This window comes from Gossypium raimondii, chromosome 13 (genome assembly GCF_025698545.1).
Source record: "Gossypium raimondii isolate GPD5lz chromosome 13, ASM2569854v1, whole genome shotgun sequence".
NCBI lineage: Eukaryota > Viridiplantae > Streptophyta > Magnoliopsida > Malvales > Malvaceae > Gossypium > Gossypium raimondii.
This window is the reverse complement of record NC_068577.1, coordinates 14,290,983-14,311,792: the sequence shown is the minus strand read 5'-3', so window position 1 is coordinate 14,311,792 and position 20,810 is coordinate 14,290,983. Positions and strand designations below refer to the sequence as shown.

General features: G+C 32.7%; 1 protein-coding gene across 9 annotated transcripts; it reads right to left on the bottom strand.

Moving 5' to 3' along the window:
* Nucleotides 1–606: 606 nt before the first annotated feature.
* On the bottom strand, nt 607–17,952 carry LOC105784484 (uncharacterized). Of its 9 annotated transcripts, none has more exons than XR_008192524.1 (8): nt 17,631–17,952; nt 17,490–17,551; nt 17,247–17,346; nt 16,777–16,857; nt 16,120–16,183; nt 15,837–15,918; nt 15,513–15,664; nt 607–914 (listed from the first exon to the last, which is right to left on the bottom strand). XR_008192524.1 is itself a non-coding variant. In XM_012610385.2 (7 exons), exons 3-6 carry the CDS (start codon nt 17,337–17,339, stop codon nt 15,516–15,518), a joined length of 405 nt encoding a protein of 134 aa, XP_012465839.1. In that variant the 5' UTR covers nt 17,340–17,346; nt 17,490–17,551; nt 17,631–17,952; the 3' UTR covers nt 607–914; nt 15,513–15,515. The 9 variants fall into 9 exon arrangements, 4 of the variants coding, with proteins under 4 accessions (XP_012465839.1, XP_052482005.1, XP_012465838.1 ...); XR_001130537.2 differs by lacking the exon at nt 607–914 and adding an exon at nt 15,175–15,373; XM_012610385.2 differs by lacking the exon at nt 16,120–16,183.
* Nucleotides 17,953–20,810: the final 2,858 nt, after the last annotated feature.

Genomic DNA, 20,810 nt, shown 5'->3' with positions numbered 1-20,810 from the left:
ATAAAATAAAGATAACAAAAAGAATAAAAATAAAAAAGGAGAATGCAGTAGAACAATCAACCTTTTAAAAATTCTGTTCTGTTTTTTTGATTGCTTTGTGTGCGTTCGTTAAAAAAAATACAACAATTAGATTCGGGCTTTTATAGCCGAATTAAAAAAACACTTTCTTCTTCTTTACTGTCTGTTAACTACCTGCGTGCCTCCTTTTTGCCATTACATTTAGTTTTTGCAGGTGTCAGACGCGTGGACTACCGGTGGTAGGCGAGCCTTGGGCGGTGGCGGCGTGCGAGGAGGTGGAACGGCGCGCATTGCTGGAGCCTGGGCATACGGCGCTAGGGCTTAGGGTTTGCTTTGATGGCTGAAAAGCTTTTATGTTTGGTGGGCTAGGGTTTTAGGGTTTTTTTGATTTATTTGGGCTGTAATTGTTTGGGTTTATTTTTTGTAATTGGACTGTTGGGCCCGGGCAGATTTTGGGCTTTACAGCCATCATTTGGCACCTCAATTCACATTACAAAACTAACCAAAATCAAGGCTATACTCCATATCACATTCATACACCAAACACATTAACAAGTAATCATTCAAACTCTCAAGTCATATATCATCTTATTTAAAAACTTACCATTACTTTTCTCATTCAAACATATACATTCATACCATGATTTCAAACACGTATATAAAAATTGCCAAATGACCAAATAACATGACATGAACATAAAAACATACAAGTTAATACGAAACATAGGCATCATTCATCACTTTCATAATTACCAAATAATTTACAAATCAAACATCTATAAATTTCACCTATTACATGCCATATAACCCAAAAGTTAACTTCAAAAACTACCAAAATGTGATTGGATAGTGTGATCCTCAAGTTGATTCGATTGCTCAATTCCACAAAACTTTATCTACAAGGAAACAAGAAAATAACACGAATAAGCCTATATAAAGCTTAGTAAGTTTAGCGGTTAAGACGATAAAGCTTACCGAAATAAACATGACATTTATAATAACAAGAGTAATAAACAGTGTTTCTTGTCAACCACAATCACTGTAATATAACACGATAGTTCGCAACAAATGCTAAACCTTGATATACTCAGTGTATAAACACAAATCAGGAATCATCGCCTTGTCACAAGTCAATCTTGTACAACGTACACTATAACCTATTGGCATGCCAATTGCACTCTATCCTACGTTCATTCAACTCACAATATAATATCATTTAACAAGTTTCAAAGGAACTGTTTTTCTAAATTTACAGTAATTTATAATCAAGCATTCACTAAAATATTCAATAACCAATTTCACAATCAATGTACATTTCAAAATATGTTAAAATATATCGAATTATCTTACCAAGGCTAAACTGCAGAGTTTGTAAAAATTCAAGGACTACTCAGTAACTTTTTCTTTTCCTCGGTTATCTAATTGTTCTTGATCTATAAAATAGTTTATTTGACTCTATTAGATTCAATTTCATGTATCATTCAATTTAATACATATTCCATTCTATTTACAATATTTCATAATTGCACCAAACTTTTACACGTTATTCAATTTAATCCCAAACTCGAAAAATTACAAAATTAACCTTATTTGTACACAACCCATACCAGCCGAATATTTAGGGTCTCTATAAAACCCTCTATTTAACAAAATTTCACAAAAATACTATGAAATTTTACTGTTTAAATAATTTAGTCTTTTAACCTTAAAATCAACAAAAAATTACTTTACGAAATAATTCTATTTAACAACCAAGCTTAGTAATCTATCACAAACTTTCACAAACACCTCAAACTCATCCATGACACATTCTAAAACATTTAATAGTTTCAAAAACGGAGGTATGGGTTAGTTGGACCTAGTTGCAACGATCTCAAAAATATAAAAATTATAAGAAACAGATGAGATATTCACTCACATGCAAAGAAAATTAAGGTGGTTGAATGATGTGATTCCGATCACATCATATTACGTTGCAATTCAGAGATGTTAGGATTGGCCCAAACGAGAAGGGCCCAAGTGCAAAATGAAGCTTATCATTCAAATTGGGTTGAGCCCAATTCCTTTGATGGTTAATTTGTTTAAGTCTTGATGTATTTAGTGCTGGGTATAAATTAATTAAAGGGCCAAATATAAAACTTTTATTATTTTTAAGTTTTATTTCAGTTTAATAAGTGTTTGCATATTTAATTATGTCTTGCAGGAAGTGCTTTGCATTTAGTAAAGTCAATCATAAAAGCATCTAATATGTTAATGAAGATTGTCTTTTAATTATGCAATGCATTATGAAACTCATATGTTAAATAAGTTTTCATTTTAATTAAGCCATGCATTTATACATTTTATATGCTAATTATGAGTTTGTGTTATAAATGTGTGAAGTGTGTCATTTATTTTGGCTGTTATTTTTGTCATAAATGCGTGAGTTTTAGTTTGTTGAATTCTATATTAAATAATGTGTTAAAGCTAGATATGAATATGAAAAGTTTGCAAGGTTTAATGTATCTTAAATAAATTAATTGTGTGTTCAATTGTGTGTCCTAGGAAAGTCCAAAGGCTGATCACATATTTTAAAGCTACAAAGGGCTGTTCGTTTCCAAAGAAGAATTAAATGCTGCCACATTCAAATGATTGTTCGGTTTTGGCATAAAAGAGTGGGCATTCGATCACTTAATTGTTGGTGCATAAAGGGAACATTTTTTGTAGATGTTTGTAAACTCGAAATTATATAGGGTTTTTCTATATATTTTTACCACCTTTTTGCTTAATAAATATGTTAATCTTGAGTAATTGTTATTAAAATAAGTGAACTTTACTAAATTAGTAATATTGGGCATGGATTTATAAATTATGTGAACTTATACTTAATTACATGATTTTTTTACATATTTCATGTTAATTTATTAATATGTGATTTTTCACTATGTAGGAGGACAATTGAAAATGTGATTAATGTGAATGAAACATGGACATACACAAATTAATTCATGTGGCTGACAAGACCTTGCAATTTGGGTCATGGGGTTGATAATTTGACCCATTAAAAGAGGTGCTAAAAGATGGACATGTCTACTAAATAATTGGACTAAGAAACCGTCCAATAAGGGGAAACTAAGCCTAGTTTCGGCACAAGTAGACGGATGCCCAAAAGCAAGCTTTGGGGTATTTAATTAAAGGTCCTTACAGTTGGAAAATAATCAGAAATCTGCCCGACAACTTGCTATTAAAACCGTACACCCTATGGCTATTAATAGCCTTGGTTTGAATTCAAATTGAGGAGACTTAGTCATCCCCTTCTCCTTGAAATATGGCCGGCCATGTGTGGTAGAAAATGAAGGAATTTTGAATCAATTTTTAGCTAACTCTACCTTTTACCTTCACCTATAAATACCATGCACCAATCCCTTAATCCCTCATCCCTTACTACTCATTTCTCTTCTCCCATTAGCATTTTCTCCATATTTTATTTTCATTTTCCTTCCCTTGCATAACTGCCCATCTCTTTTTCATCCTTTAGCCACAAAAGCTTTGTCAAAAGCATTCTTTGGCTGGCCACTTTAGGAACTCCTTAGCAAAAGAAGCGTTGAGGAGAATGGAGGAGCGCATCAGTCATAATAGATTCGAAAGGCTGTTGAACGGAATCAGTCATAATAGATCCCAAAGGCCACTGAAATGAATAGAGTTTACTCTTTCCTATTTTTATTTATTTTAATCATGTTTGCTTTGAGTTTATTATTTTTGACATCAATGATGATATTTTAAATCTTATTTGTTAGGATGGCTATGTTAATTCAATAAGATCTATTTTATCCATGTTTGACATGTTTAGGCCTCAGTCAATCATTTTTTCAATTAATATCATGATGCATTTCATTCATACGTGATTGGGTGCACTCAGATTAGCTGTGTGATCCTAACCAGACGATGACTAGTAGACACATAATTGAAAAGTGCAATGCTCAATTTAGATCTTCAAACCTGACTAAGTTGAGGTTTGTAATATCATTAGTTAGCTCATTGCCTTGCATAGTTTTTAGGTTTATTTAATTAAACTGTTTGAAACGTATCCTTGTGACCTTACATAAATGTTAAGAAACCCTTAGTTAATATGATCAGTACAATGCATACTTAACTAAGTAAAAGACTCTAAAAGGACTTATTTTGGTTTTCAAACTCATGAAAGATCGAGTTGTCATGAAAGTATTTCCAAACATTGTTAAGCATGATAAAGTATCCAATTAATGTTGATTAATATAATTATCCTAGCCCATTTAATGTTGACTGTTTTTGTTGCTAAAGCCATTCATTCATTCATTTAGGTAAATTGCATCTAGATTAGAATTGTATAGGGATTAATCTTTGCATCTAATTAATTTACTTAGTTTAATCATCACCATCCAATTATTGAATTTTTACATCAAATTGTGAAGGTGTAATTTTACAAATATTTGGTTAAGCTTATACAGTCCTTTTAGACACAATAACTCATTTTACTTACTTATTACTTGAATGATTGTGTACACTTGCACAAACCTCGTTACAAGTTTTTGGCTCTATTGCCGAAGACTGTTACCTTAATCATTTTTTGTGAGATTATTTTTTGAAATTTGTTTTTTATTTTATTTTTATTTAATTTCTAACTTTACTAATTAATTCTTTAATTGTTTTCTCTTTATTATATTTATTATTATTATTTTATTATTTATATTTTTTGTGATTTTCTTTCCAAGTAATAATTAGCATAGATCGAATCATCGATTTAGTCCTTATAGACCCTAAAATGGAACAGCCATTTCGATAAAGAAGATGAGAAAGATTAGCCCAGAGACAAGCTGCAAAAATGGACCATGAAAATCAAAATGATGTTCAAGGGAATAGAGCCGCTGATGCTCAAAATCCAATAATTATTGCTGATGATAGGGACTGACTTATAAAAAAGTATGCCGTGCCATTCCTTAATGAACTAAAATTGGGAATTAGAAGACCGGAGATTGGGGCACCGCAGTTTGAATGGAAGCCTGTGATGTTTCAGATGATTCAAACAATAGGTCAATTCAGTGGAATGCCCATAGAAGATCCACATCTTCACCTTCGATTGTTTATGGAGGTGAGCGGTTCCTTCAAGATAGCCAGTGCAACTGAAGATGCACTAAAGTTGAAGTTGTTTCCATACTCGTTGCGAGATCGAGCACGAGTGTGGATTAATCGTTTCCATCCAACTCAATTTCTACTTGGCAAGAATTAGTTGAATACTTTCTAGTAAAGTATTTCACACCTAGCAAAAATGCTAAGTTATGAAATGAGTCACTACTTTTCAGCAATTGGATGACGAGTCCTTATACGAGACGTGAGAAAAATTTAAGGAATTACTTCGTAAGTGTCCTTGTCATCGGATTCCTCATTGCATCTAGTTGGAGACATTTTATAATGGTCTCAACACATACACAAGGTTGGTGGTAGATGCTTTTGTAAATGGTGCTCTCTTATTGAAGTCTTATAATAAGGCTTACAAAATAATCGAGAGAATAGCTAGTAATAATTACCAGTGGCAGACAAATCAAGTAGCTTTAGGAAGAAGAGTAGCCATAGTATATGAAGTAGACGCCCTTACTTCACTCTCAGCTCAGGTATCGTCTATCTCTTCAATGTTGAAACAATTTACTACTAACAATTTAAATCATGTTGTAGCTCAACTACCAATCCACTACCAAGGAGGTGGATAAAAGAACACTTACATGCAGCATAGATCAAATCAACCTCTTGGTTTCAATCAACAAGTTTAAAACCCACCGTAAGTTGAACCTTTAAATAATTTGGAGAATTTATTGAAGGCATACATTGCTAAAATTGATGCCTTGATTCAAGGAAAAGCAACAACATTAGAGAGCCTTGAAAATCAAGTGGAACAATTAGTTGATGAGTTTAGAAACGGACCCCAAGGTGCTGTACCAAACAACATAGAAAATCCTCTTTCAACCAAGTATTCTAATCTTGAGAACTTATTAAAAGCATACATGGCTAAGAATGATGCAACTTTGAGAAATTTGGAGAACCAGATAGGGCAATAGCCAACAAACTTCGAAATAGACCACAAGGAGCTTTGCCTAGTGACATGGAGAACCTAAGAAAACTTAGCAAGGAGAATTGCAAAGTGGTTAATTTATGAAGTGAAAAGACTTTTGAACCCAATAAGGTTGAGGTTGAAGATGAACCTCCCCAAAAAGAGGAAAATCAACCCACAGTTGAAATTCTTGTACCAGAGAAGCCAAATTCTGCAAATTCTAAAAACGTAAAATCTAAACTAGTGAATTCTAATAAGCTAACCTCTTCATTAGATGTAGAAATATTACTTTAGAAGAGCTGTCCAATCCAAGCCAAAGTTCCACAACCTTCATATCAACATAAACAGGATACTCAATTTAAGAGAATGTTGGATGTGTTGAAACAACTACGTATCAACATCTCGTTGATAGAAGCTTTGGAGCAAATGCCGAACTATGCGAAAGCTATGAAAGAATTTTGTTTAAGAAGAGAAGATTTAGGGAATTTGAAACTATAGACCTGACTACAGAATGTAGCCTATTTTTTCAGAACAAGTTGCCTCCTAAGTTGAAGGATCCAAGAAGTTTCATCATGCCTTGTAATATTGGAGAATCCTATTGTGATAAGGCTTTGTGCGATTTGAGATAGAGTATCAATTTAATGCTTACGTCTATGTTTAGACGATTAGGTATTGGTAAGGCTAGACCGACTGCTATTAAACTCCAATTGGTGGATCAATCTTTGGCATACCCAGAAGGAAAATTCGAGGATGTCTTTGTGTGTGTTGATAAATTCATATTTCTTATTGACTTTGTTATATTAGATTTTGAAGCAGATAAGGAAGTACCAATCATCCTAGGAAGGCCTTTCCTGGAAATCGATAATACGAGAATTGATGTATAGAAAGGTGAAATCACCATGCGAGTTCAAGATGAACAAGTAACCTTTAATATACTTAAGGCCGTAAGATCTTCTGATGAGGTTAAATATTATTTTACAGTTTCTGTGGAAGATCCATTGGAAGGTATTTTATATGACTCTTCATATCAAGATGAGGATAATACATGTTTGGAAGCTAACTTAGAAGGATTCAATTCAAAAGTTCAATTTGAGTCATTAGAGCTATCATCACATGAGTAGAAGCACCCCAACCCATCAAAAGAAGAGCCACAAGAGTTAGACTTAACTATTTTGAAAAGGCACGAGAAAGGTATCAAGTAGACTATTGCAAATACTGAAAAAGGGGCACGTCAAGGGACAGAAGAGTTCAATTCAATCTCGAGTTTCAATGGTTAAAATCAAGGATCATGGATCCCATCTATGACATTCAGTGGTTGGGACTTGTACCAAAGAAAGAATGTATAACAAAAATTGAGCTGATTTTGTAAAAGATTATCATGGGTATGCAGATTTGTACAAATGATAGAAAGTTGAGCAAAACAAAACAGAAAGATCATTTTCTGTTGCTATTTTTTGAGCAAATATTGGATATAATTGCTGGTCAACATTAGTTCTTCTTTCTAGATGGATACAGTTGGTATGATAAATGGTCGTTCGACATCGACTTTTTCAGTGAAAATCATCAATAACATTGAGGGAGTCCTTTTCACTGTCTCAGTCGTTAATTTATTTTCAATTTTTTCTCTCTCTTATTTGAATAAATGGCATGCTTAGAAATTATTTTTCTTGAATTGGTTCTTCAAATTAATTCTATCTAAGATGATTGGAACTTAAGCGGGATCATTTGTGCCCCCTCCAACCTTTCCTGGGAATTTAATTTGATGTAACTTTTTTAGAAGAAATTTTCTAAGTAGCCCAAAAGAAATTTTTCATTTTAATTTCCAATTTGAATTTTATTTTTATGTTCAATAAGGGGGTCAATTTGGCCCAGGTACTAATTAGTTTATTTTATCTTAAGCAGTTTAGTTTGTAAATACAGATTGGGCTCAAGTTTTGAAACAGCAAAGAGGAGAAATTCACCCACATTGTCGTTCAGAAGGGTTCCCTTGTAACAACCCATTTTCAGTGGTGTCAGAAATAGTGGTTTCGAGGCCACAAATCTGACGAGCGAGTTCGTAAATACTATTATTTAATATTCATTAGTCAAATATGGTATTAAAATAAATGTTGAATTGGCAATTTATGCTATTTGAGAGAACAATTAGGTTAAAGTGGTATGACCTTAAAGTCAAGTAGTTTTAGAAAATGAGGTATCGGGACCTCATTTCTATAAAACGAACCATAAGTATTTTATTAAATATTTATGGAGTGTTATTAAGGTTGTAGTAAAGTTTTGTTAAGAAATTTTCTTGTTTAAATAGTTAATTAATTAAAAGGACTAAATTGTAAAAGGTGCAAAAGTTTTTAATTAATGCATTTAGTGACTAAATGACTTAATTATTAATTGATAAGGAAATATATGGTAATTAGGCCTTAATTAATGTGGTGGGACGACATTAGTAAGGAAAAAGACAAAAATATTATGTAATTAATGGTAAAATGGTAAATAACTTGATATTAAGTAAAACAAATTGAAAAACTAAACAATTCATATTCATTTTTCTTCAACCTTAGCTGAATTCACCATTTGGGAGAGCTTCAAGCTTCGTTTCTTTCATCTGAGCTTAATTCTCACTTATTTCTTGTAATTTTTATGTTTTTGAGATCATTGCAACTAGGTTTAACTAGCCGGTACCTTCATTTTTGATTCTGTTAAAAATTTTTGAAGTTTCCATTGACGAATTTTGAATTTTTATGATAAATACCATGTATTTTGAGCTTTTATTGTGTTGTTTGATGATTTTGTAAAGTGATTTTTGTTAGATTTTTATTTTAGGATTAAATTGTGAAAATATCAAATTTTAGGGTTTGATAGTAAATTTAATGTTCATTAGGGACTGTTTAAGGGCCTAGTATATTTGGATAGAATATTGACTTGATAAAAATGGTTAATTTGATAAATTTCGGGTTAATGGACTAAATGATAATGATTCTAAAAGTTTAGGGTAATTGTAAAATGGATTGGAATGTGAAATGTAAGCTAATAATTGAGAAATTTCACATTTTAGATCAAGATCTCGTAGATACTCGTGAAAAAGGAAAAATTATAGAATAGTCCATGAACTTCTACAACCACTACAATTCAGTTCGAGTAAGTTTGTATGGTTTAAAATTTTGACATCTATATGAGTTGTTGAATAGTATAATATGATATAAAATATATATATTCAATTGTTGATGATGAATGATTATTTGAGATATGTTATTGAATTTGATGTTCGGATTGGATTGAACCCGGGATAGAGTATAGTCGTGATATGGTGTGTTGGGGATTGGAGTGGAGATGGTTTAGAGGGATGTATATATTTATTTCCCGAGTAAATCGAGGTTCAACATTTATTGTGAACTTTCGTGTTATACTCTCTGTTTGGCGTGTTTCGGTTGGACTAGCTCTTATGAGTATTGGCGTGTTTCGGTTGGACTACCTCTTATGAGCATTAGCGTGTTTCGGTTGGACTAGTTCTTATGAGCATTGGCGTGTTTCAGTTCGACTAGATCTTGTGAGCATTTGGTGTGTTTTGAGGAATTGACTCGTATGGGCATCTAGCGTGTTATGGTTGGACTGACAATGTGCTCCTATCCCTAAGTCGTTCTTCGAATTAAAAATCTCAGTAAGGTAATTTGTTTAATGAATTTGATGGATTTGCTATACATTTGAATATTAAATTGAATGTATGTGATTTTTCGATTGAGATTGTTGATGATAGGAATACATATGGTTGATTTTTATGTTTATACTTTGTACTATGCAAATGAAATGAGTAAGAAAAGGAATGGAACGGTAAGTGACTTAATATAAAGGTTCATAATTATAAGAAAAGATTTATGCTTATGTAATGAATTCTATGAAAGCTATGATTGTTAATAAATCAAAAAATTTGATTAGAAGGGGGAGCGTGTGCTATTTGGGGTAATTCAAACCTTGAGAATTTGGCTTGGAGGGAAAATGTTGTCGTTTTCGGCATTTGGAAGAACTTTTTAGGGTAGTATCTACTGAATTTGGTCTCTAGGTACTAAAGATATTCGGTTTTAGGTGCCGAATTTTGCCAAGTTTTGGGAAGTACCTCTCGGATTTGTCCTTTTCTGCTCTTTTCTTTCCTCTTCCCCCTCCCTCTTGTTGCCGAATCTTCCCTTCTCTCTCACTTTCTCTCTTCTCTTCTCTACTGGCCAAATCTTCTTTCTCTTCTCTGCTGGCTGAATCTTCTTTCTCTTCTATTCTTTTTCTTTGGCCGAATATCATTCTCTATTTGTCTTTGATTTCTACCTCCTATTATTTCCTTTTTGATCGAGAGCTATCTCCCTTTATTGTCTGTGGTTCAGTCGTATATCACTCCTTTCTGATGGTTTGAAGTCCTCGATGATTGAAGGAGTATCAAGTAGTACCAAGTCATCGAAACTTTTTTCTCTTCTCTCGATCTAAGGTAAGTATGTGGGCTAGCATTCTAGGTGTAGGCCGAATGCTTGCTGTATTTTTGTAAGTTATCATGAAGTGGATTTAAACCACATGATTAAACATTTTTGTTTAATAAATCCGTTTGCAATGCAGATATTTGTCAAGAAGATTGTAGTCAACCTTCGTCAGTGGTATAAGTGGGCTAAGCCACTTTTGACAGTCGAGGCAAGTATTAATGTAGTTTTGGTTAAGGATGTAAAAGAAGGAGATTAACCTTATTCATTAGTGACTAATGGAAAAATTGTATGAATGTAGATTTTGGGTACTCGTGGATCTTGGAGCGTTTTCACAATCAGCTGTGTAGACACCCCGCTATAACTATTAGACGGCAAAAGCCGAAAAGCCGAAAGTACGACATTTGAGACCACATGAGCGTGCGATCGCTCATATGGTAAACCAAATCCTCAAATCATGGGCAATAGACTATAGAGACCTCCATGAGCAATTCCATAGGCGTAGGCCGTAATGGGCCACGTTGGGCCGAAATAGGCCATATAGGCCCTATAGGCTCGTGGGCCCTTCACGGATGAGAATCACGATTTGTGGCAAATATTGGACTGGGCTACGTAGAACTCATAGCCATGGTGAATTTTGGGCTGAACGGGCCGCACTAGCGTGTGGGCCCACTTGGGTCGAGTAATGAGCCTTGGGCCCATTTACACTGTTAGGACCATTTAGGTTACCTGAGTCGCTCGAGGCGACTGCGGACCTTTCGAGCGGTCAATAAATGATCGAAATAAAATTAATGTTGATTGCTTAATAAAATTAATGTTGAATTGATTAATAAAATTATCCTAGCCCATTTAATGTTGATTGCTTTTGTTGCTAAAGCCATTCATTCATTCATTTAGGTAAATTACATCTAGATTAAATTTGCATAGGGATCAATCTTTGCATCTAATTAATTTACTTAGTTTAATATTCACCATCCAAATTTTTGAATTTTTACATCATATTGTGAAGTTATAATTTTGGAAATATTTGGTTAAGCTTATACAGTCCCTGGGGAGACGATAACTCATTTTACTTACTTATTACGTGAATGATTATGTACACTTGCACAAACCCCTTTACAATGTTGAAGGTGAATAAATGCACAAAATTCATTCAAGAATCAACTTCCAATGTGATGCATTGTGATTGATCGAATAGACCAAGAGTGACCTTCAAATTTTATCGATTTCAAACACTTAAAGTTCATTATGGTGCCATTACAAGAGAAGAATGCCAAGCAACATAACTTTCAACCATAAGGAAAGTGACGGGACACCAAACAACTCATTAACGAAACATTAAGTCATCAACAAAGTGAAGAGACATGCCTTTTCAACTATACAAGAATCAAGTGAAAAGACATGACTTATTGGCTACCCAACATGAGTTAAAACAAATTTAAATGTTTGTATTAACACTAGTTAAATGCCGAAGTTGAAAGGTATTTTATAGGTATTTGAATAGTTGTATTAGGGCCTATAAATAACTTGTAATAGGAAATTGTTTTGGTTACATACACAATTATGTTGAATACAACTTTATTTTGTGAGAATATTTTCTCTTCTGGTTCTTAATTGAACTAAACTGAACTTATCAAACTTTTACGAGTTTGTGGCATTCACCAATTGTCTTATCATACTATTCACCATCCTGGGGTGTGGTGACTTCGCATACCACAATTTGAGTATTTAGTCAAGTTTAAGTGGGTTGTAGTTTTAATATATCTACAGTTCCTTAAAGCATTCAAGTGCCACGAGTTGAGGTTTCCACCAATTGAACCCTTTTAAGACGGTCCATCCCATTCAAGCTACTTTTCGAACCCTCCAAGCTCGAGAAATCTCATCATTGAACCTTCAAACCTTCAATGCCTTTTTCTTCTCTTCAATTTCAGTCAAAACAATTTTGGGAAGAATATACATTATTTTTGTTTTATTTTACTTAAGTTTTCCCTTCAATTAAACACACATTTTTAGCATAATTCAAGCCTTAACTATCCATGCTAATTAAAAATAGTATATTTTCCCTTTAAACCATTCCACTTATGTGATTTACACCATCTAATCAATATAATTCAATTATAGCTAGATTTTACGACTTTCATAGTTTAGTTCTTTTTATTTAATTAACTATCTAAATGTTAAAATTTCCTAACCAAGATTTAATACGACCCTAAGGACCTCGTAAATATTAAATAATTAATATTTACGAACACACACATCAAAATTGTGGTCCCAAAACCACTGTTTCTGACACCACTGAAAATGGGCTGTTACAACTTGTCTGCTCATCTTTAATGAGATACCCTATTCCATATGTTTAAAACTGATAGAATAGTAAAAACTATAGTACTCATCACCACAAACCCTAAACCTACATGTAAATTAATGAATAACCTTTGCTTCGATAACAACGTAAGGACGAAATTCAAGTTTTCACGACAACACCGATTACTCCTAGTGCCAAGTATCCTTCAGATCAACAATTTGCTTCGAATGTCAGTATGGAAAATCAAAGGCCTGTATTGAGTTTTTTCTATAAAGCTCTTTTGTAAGGAACAGAACAGTCCCTTGCAGAGGCATGGGGTGAGTAAAAAAGGTATTTTCTTTTTAGAATCCTGTGATAAAAATTTCCTTTTTACCCCACCACATCCCCTATATAACTGCACGTTCCCATCCCTTAATTTAGTATCCTAAATTATTTTTTAATTTTTCTTACGTGTATGAAAATTTAGGTTTGAAGATTTATTTCTCTCTCGCATTGAGAGAGACATAGTCATAGTTTTAAGTTGTGTTTGGGTTCACGGTGATGTTATGGAGCTCGTTAACTTACAAATTTCACCTATCATGTGAGTATGGTTCCATTTGCCAAGAATCCAGGATCACTTTGGAACTTGAGGTCCAAGTTGGTGGTGAATATACTGTCTCGGGTTGAAGTGTAACTAGGGCTTCAAGGATGAAGCATAAATGGAACCCTATTTGATGGTGGTTGTGAGGGCACAACAACTAGCTTCTCCTCATCAGAGGATCATGCTTTATAAAACCTATACAGAAGTACGATGAAGGAAAATGCAAAGGGCCTCCCAGTATAATCAAGTAATTCGTGTTGTCCATCTCTAGCAAATGCAGTAACCTTGTTAGTAAAACCTATTACACCCCAATTATGTCACAAGTTATAATAACAGGGTCACTGCCTTTGGTGTACATGGATAAAATAAAATACTTGATTATACTAAAATGCCACTATGTTTTTCTTCCTCGTACTTCTGTTTAGGTTTTATAAAGCATCCTCCTCTGATGAGGAAAAACTGGTTGTCGTGCCCGTATGACCACCGTCAACTGAGGCCCTATTTATAGTCCCTCCTTTGACAGTATAACCTTTGTAAATTTGAAGCCTAGTTACACTTCAACCCCAGACTGTATAATCACCGTCAACTGGAACCTTGAGTTGCAACGTAACCTGACTTCCGAGGTGATGGCTCTATACTCACATAGCAGATAAAATTTGTAGGTCACCTAGCTCCACAACACCACCGTAAATTCAAATAATCCTTAAAACTGTAACCATGTCTATCTCAAACACGTATAAAAATAAATATGCAAACTTTTAATTTCCAATCGCAAGAAAAAAGAAAGAAAAAAACATTTTTTACCATAGTGAAAACGCGTTATTGCCACATTACAGTGAAAGCGCGCCCTGTAGGATACGTGTAGGACGCATTTTCCTTTCTCTCTTCAAAAATAATGTAGATCGATAAATTTTTAGAATTTCATCCTAGTTTCTCAAATAATTTTTTTCAACATATTTTTATAAATTAACTTATTAACATAGTTATTGTTTAATTTAGTTATTAATATTTAAAAACACATTGAAAATGTAATAATCACTACACCAAAACAGGCTTTTAGCGGCGCTTTTTTAGGCCTTTAGTGGCGCTAAAAAGCGCTGCTAAAAGTATTTGCGGCGCTTTGAGAAGCGTCGCAAAAAATGTCGCTAATGACAGTGTCGCTAACTTTAGCGGCGTTTTTAGAAATAAACGCCGCTAAAGACCATGACCTTTAGCGGCGCTTTTCCCACAAACGCCGCTAAAGACCATGACCTTTAGCTGCTCTTTTCCCACAAACGCCGCTAAAGACCATGACCTTTAGCGGCACTTTTCTCACAAACGCCGCTAAAGACCATAACCTTTAGCGGCGCTTTTCCCACAAACGCCGCTAAAGAACATGACCTTTAGTGGCGTTTTTTGTCACAAACGCCGCTAAAAACATAACCTTTAAAAAAATTATTTTAATCAAATTATATTTATTTTTATGATAAATATTATATTGTGTTTTATTTTCTAAATTTGAAATTTAAATATACTTTTAAGGATAAATAAAAAATATTATTTAAATTAAATTTTCTATGAAAATTTTAACTTTAAAACTAAATATAAAAATTAATGAATTTAGTTTTAGAATTTAAAATAATAAATTAGTAAAACAATTAAAATTCAAAAGTTAGAACTCAAGTTGTCGTAAATATTAAAGTAAAAATAAAATTTAGAATCAAAACTAAAATAAATAATACATATGAGAAACTTGTATGGCTTCTTCCATCTATATTGTACGTTTTGGAACAACTTCCTAATTAAATTTCAAAATGGAAATGAGTAGGCATGAGTCAGTACAACTTTAAACAACCTTAAATAGTTTTATGTATTACGAAATCTACACAAGTGAGGAAAATTGCACTAGTTTAAAAAAGTAGACCAAAATGCATAATATGAGGATGAACTTGCTTGGAAGTTTTCTCATCTGCATGTTTTCTCTGGGAAAATTAGTAGAAAAGCTGGTTAATTTTTCCAAGGGTAAGTGTTGGAAATTCCTTGATAATGGATAAAAATTAGGTTGCATGAAGCTCATCCATGAAAAAATATTCCTAGCAAACGATGGCAAGAAAAAGGTACCTATTATTCTTGCTCCCATCCTCCTAATCTCTCCCCAGGGTCATAGTTTGTGAACACCCGAAACTCATTTCCAAGTTTGCTTGAGTGTCGTGGCCGAAAATTGCATGCACGCAAACCCAAAAGCTTTGCAGCTCTATCCCTCTTCACCTCTCCTGCAAGTCATTCTCTTAGCTTTTACTTAAAAAAAAGCCACTAAAACAACCATTGACATCCATACTTATATTCTGCACTATATTGGAGTTATCCATATACGGCAGTAAAGATGGCTAACTCACAGCATTTATTGTAAGTTATGTTCAGTTGGAAAGGAAGTAAAAGCTTTACCCGTAAGCAAAAGCAAGTGAGATTCTCGTGGTTGAGCAAGAAAAGATATTGTTTGAGTAACTTTCTCTAAACACTCCTTGCTCTGCAACCATGCACAACATATGTAATATACTGTCAAAAATTTCCTCCAAACATGAACTCAAGTGAACACCAGTACAGCCATGGCAAGTTAAGAAACAGGTGTCCATATAAAATATCTGCTCAATCAAGATTATGCGAAAAATAGAAATTGATGCTCTAACCCTAAATGTTCCATATGAGACCAAAATAGTGGTTTACCTACCATCTTGTGATTGAAATATGTCAAAATCTTCACATTCTCCAACGATAATATATTTAAAATAGCTCTGTAAAGCAAATCACTAGGATTACAGATTTTCCAGACTTAAAAACGTATCACAGGAGGAATTTTATATCAAGGTAAAGTGGTAGAGAATCTCTGGTATTTACAAATTAAAAGTCTTTGATTTCATTTTCATCAGAAAAAAATCTCATATTAATGGGCACAAGATAAATAAGCATAGGCAAGTGGGTTTTATACTCTGTAATCAAGATAAACAAGCAAGTTCATCCTCATATTCAAGATAAACAATAAGATGCTTGGAAGCAATATGTGGAAACTAAGTGGAAAATAAATTGTAGATGCAAAGCATGGTAAGAAAGTGATCTGAGATTACGCATTCTCAAATGATCAAAATAATGCAGGTCAGACTATTGATTTTCATATGCTGCTTGCAATCTTTCAAGATTTAAAACACTTAGCAATAAATAATACCAAACCATGAGAAAGGATGCAGATTAATTGAGACAGAATCTTGCAAAATCTAATCGTAAGTATATTTCATGTTCTTGCGGGGAAAAAATTATCTCCCTGCAGAGTAGCAACTATAAACCTATAGTTGGAAAAATCTAAAACATGAGGATTGGAGAAAATACTCACCACAGCAATAACGATGAAGAGATCTTCCCAGTGTTTTTCATCTACTAGTTGAACTGAAAGACTATCACTTCCATCATCCTCCTAGAGGTATTAAAAATAAATATCATCAAAACCGAGCTACCATGCTCAGTGTACCTGACTGTGCAATCCACTATCAGTGACATTTATCAACTGCAAAACACGAGCTGAGAGTTCTGCATCAATTACTTCTTCTGACTCCATGCTACATGGAAGAAATGTAAAAAATATATTGATGACTGTAAAAAGAATGCAAGTCGAGTAAAACCAAAGAGGTTTCAAACAACTAAAAGTACCCTCGCCAAAGTTTGAACCCTATGCCTAATTCCTAATTTCATATTTAACAATCAAGAAAGAAAAACCCAATATATATAGTAATGCACACATACACACAACATATATATATATACACACCCTTTTGGTATAAAGAAAGAGTTCCAATAATTTCAAACCTTTCTCTCACGTATAGCTAGCAAAGAAGAATCCATTTTAGCTTCAAGAGCTTGCAGTTCATTAATGTTAAGTTCATTCAAGTCTCCACCCATTCTCTGCCTGCAAATAAAAAAAAAAACCCCCGTTCCGTTAATCAACAACAACAAAAAAGCATGAACCCTTCTTTTCATTGACAAATAAACCCTAGCTTTGGTTTATATATATATATACACCATGGGAAAGGGATATAATTTTCATTATACCTAATCTCCCTTCTCAACTTCTTGTTTATCTCCTTCAACCTCCTGTAATTTTATTCCATTCTCTGCAAAAACACACATAAAAATGGAATAAAGAACAACAACAAACAGAACCCCACAAAGCTTAAAAACTAAATTGTAAACCTCATAATGGGAATTCCATAGATCAATTCCTGTGGTCTTTTGATATAGATTGGAAAACCTACTTGTCCTAATTCAGAAAGAAACAAAACCCCAAATCAATGAATCATTTGTTATATGCATATATATATATATAAATTCATGGAGAGAAAAAGAAAAGGTTTAGGGATTGGAACGGTATTAAGAGATGTTGGGGCAAAGGAACTCATGGAATTTTGAGATTAAAAGGGAAAAAGAATTAAGTACAAAATTTGAGGTATTTAGGGCGCGCAATGGAGATGAGGAGAAGAGGGAGAAACGAGCGGGTAACCAAAATTTTTTTTTGGGAGTGGGCAGGATTTTGAATATCTTTTTGCGGCATTTTTATTTTATAAAAATAAAATAAAAACGCCGCTATTTGCTTACCTTTTACGGTGTTTTTAAAAAAACGCTGCAAAAAATTTATTTTATTTTGTACAAAACGACTCCGTTTTGCTATGATAAAAATCTTATATTTTTTCTGCTAAAAATTATTTTAAAGTAAAATTATTTTTTGTGGCGTTTTTATAAAAACGCTTATATTACTACCTTTTTATGCATTTTCATAAAAGCATACAAAATTATTTCATTTTAAATCTGTTAAAATTTATTAGTTAAGTGATTTTATAAAATATTTATTATTATTTTTATAAATTGAAATTTTTAAAAAAATCAAGTACTCTCAAAATAAATATCGTATATTTTAATAAGAAAAAATGATTAAATGGTCAGTAATTAATTATTAAGTTAGAATTATCCAATGTAAGGAATTAATCTCTCACATATCAAATTTCTATTAAAGATTGAGACGTTAATCATGATTTTATATTATTCATTTCCGATATAATCTCCATTTTATTAGAGATATTTCTTCCAAACTAAAATATAACTATTTTGCTAGATGTTCGAAGTGGAATGATTTTAGTTTTATATGGATAAAATTTTTATATGGATAAGCTCGTATAACAAAGTCGGCCCAAAATTTTTATATGGATTTGCCCGTATAACAAAGTCGGCCCAAAATCATAGAACTTATGGTGTAATGAATGCAGTACCCTATAAAAACTCTACATTTTAATTTTGAGATATTAAATTTTTTATTTTTTTAATTTAAACATCTAATTTCGCGATTAAAATTATCAATGTAGCAATTAGAAAATGATAAAATAATTTTGTAGTCTTTAATGTTTGTAATTTTTATTAATTTGGTCTTTTCTTTAAAAGTATATAAATATTATAAAATAAAAGTTTAAAATCTTTTAAAATTCATTTTAAAATTTTAAATCACGAAAAATATAAAACCTTTCAAAATTTAGAAAAATATATGTTATTTACTCTTTAAATGATAATTAGAAATGTTCACTACCCATACAACCCATCTAGTCCAAAATATGGTTAGGCTTAGATTTATATTTTTTATTGTTTTTAAACAATGAAATGGATGATTCGGGTAAAACAAGCTTGAAGTGGGAAAAGTTTTTAAAATTGGGCATTGGTAACACCTAATCCATAAACCTTAAAATGGTAACACCTAAACCTTAAACTCTAAACCATGCATTGTAACAGTCAAATCATTAAAGCTAAACCATAAACCATAAACATCAAGCCCTAAAACAGTAAATTTGATCATTATCTTATAAGCCGTAAAAACTAACCTCATATTAACACTAAAATGTAAACTCTAAATCTTAAACCCCAATCCCCAAGCCCTAAACCTAAACCCTAAACCCTAAACCCTAAACTCAAAACTGTAATCCTAAAATAGTAAACATTATGATGATATTTATTCATCATTATCCACTAACCCGACCCAAATCCAAATGCAAACCCTACCTTGCTCTGCTCATTTTGTTTTCCCAACTCTGGACCTCAGCACTCGCCACTCACCCACCCTAACGAAGTACCCAACGTAATATGATTAATGATTGCAAATATAAGATATTTGCTTTCTTTTGCAATTGGGCTATTCAGATAAATTAGACCTACTTGTCCACCATTACCACTATACCGCCTGAAGCAGTATTCGGTTCTAGACTCGAGACCCAGCTAACACTTTTGTTATCAAGAAAAAACAAACAAATTTTTCTTTTCGGGAGCAAATCGTCCAACTAACCCCACCGACTCTACTAGCTAAATTGAATCCCAACTTCACTTAATTATTTTCTAAAATTCAATATTTAATAAATTTTATTCGAATTTCAATATTTATAATATTTTCCTATAACCCTTTCTCAGCCTAAAAAATCTTGTATTAATTTCTAGTGGGTATTAGACCAAGTAACAACCTCATTTGTCCCTTCTCATTCATTTTCAGTTCTTACTCTTGAGTAGGTACTATTAGGTCATTGTTGTGTTCATGTTTGATTAACTAAATATAAAATTATTTTGGTAATAAAATTATCAATATATAATACTATTTATCATGATATTTGGTGGTTTATATTACTTTCTTTGATTATTTATTTAGTCGAACAATCAAAATTTATTATTCTTATAAAAATTATTCTATTTTTATTCTTTACAACACAACAATTTAAGTTTTATGATATTTTATTTTACTCATAATTTAATATATTTTTCTAGTAAATTAGTAGTTTAAATAAACTGTGATTGAAAAATAATAATAAATAGTTAGGAGTTAGGACTTCTCTTTAATAAAAACATTTTGTATTAAACAATATTATTTGTTATCATTTAAATGTAAATTTAACCAATATATAATAAATACAACGAAATATTAATTTTTTCAACTTATAATGAAAAAATATAATTGAAACATTACTTGAGAATATATCAAACAATGAGATAATTAGATTTTATTATTTGCGGCGCTTTTTCAAAAACGCAGCTAAAGGTACGAGCATTAGCGGTGCTTTTCTAAAAACGCCACAAAAGGTACGAGCATTAGCGGCACTTTTCCAAAAACGCCGCTAAAGGCCCGAACATTAGGGGCTCTTTTTCAAAAACGCCGCTAAATCCCTGAGCATTAGCGGCGCTTTTTCAAAAACGTCGCTAAAGCCCCGAGCATTAGCGGTGCTTTTTCAAAAACGCCGCTAAATGCCCCCAAAACTCTGAAAATGGTGTCGTTGGGCTTAGGTTTTTTGCGGCGCTTTTTGGAAAATGCTGCTAATGCTTATTTTTAGCGGTGTTTTTGTAAAAGCGCCA

Coding starts and splice junctions, on each gene's coding strand:
- LOC105784484 (XM_012610385.2), bottom strand. CDS start 17,339: ATGGGTGGAGACTTGAATGAACTTAACATTAATGAACTGCAAGCTCTT. Junction 16,858..17,246: donor TAGCTATACGTGAGAGAAAG/GTTTGAAATTAT, acceptor TAATACCTCTAG/GAGGATGATGGAAGTGATAG. Junction 15,919..16,776: donor TCTTCATCGTTATTGCTGTG/GTGAGTATTTTC, acceptor GCATGGTTGCAG/AGCAAGGAGTGTTTAGAGAA.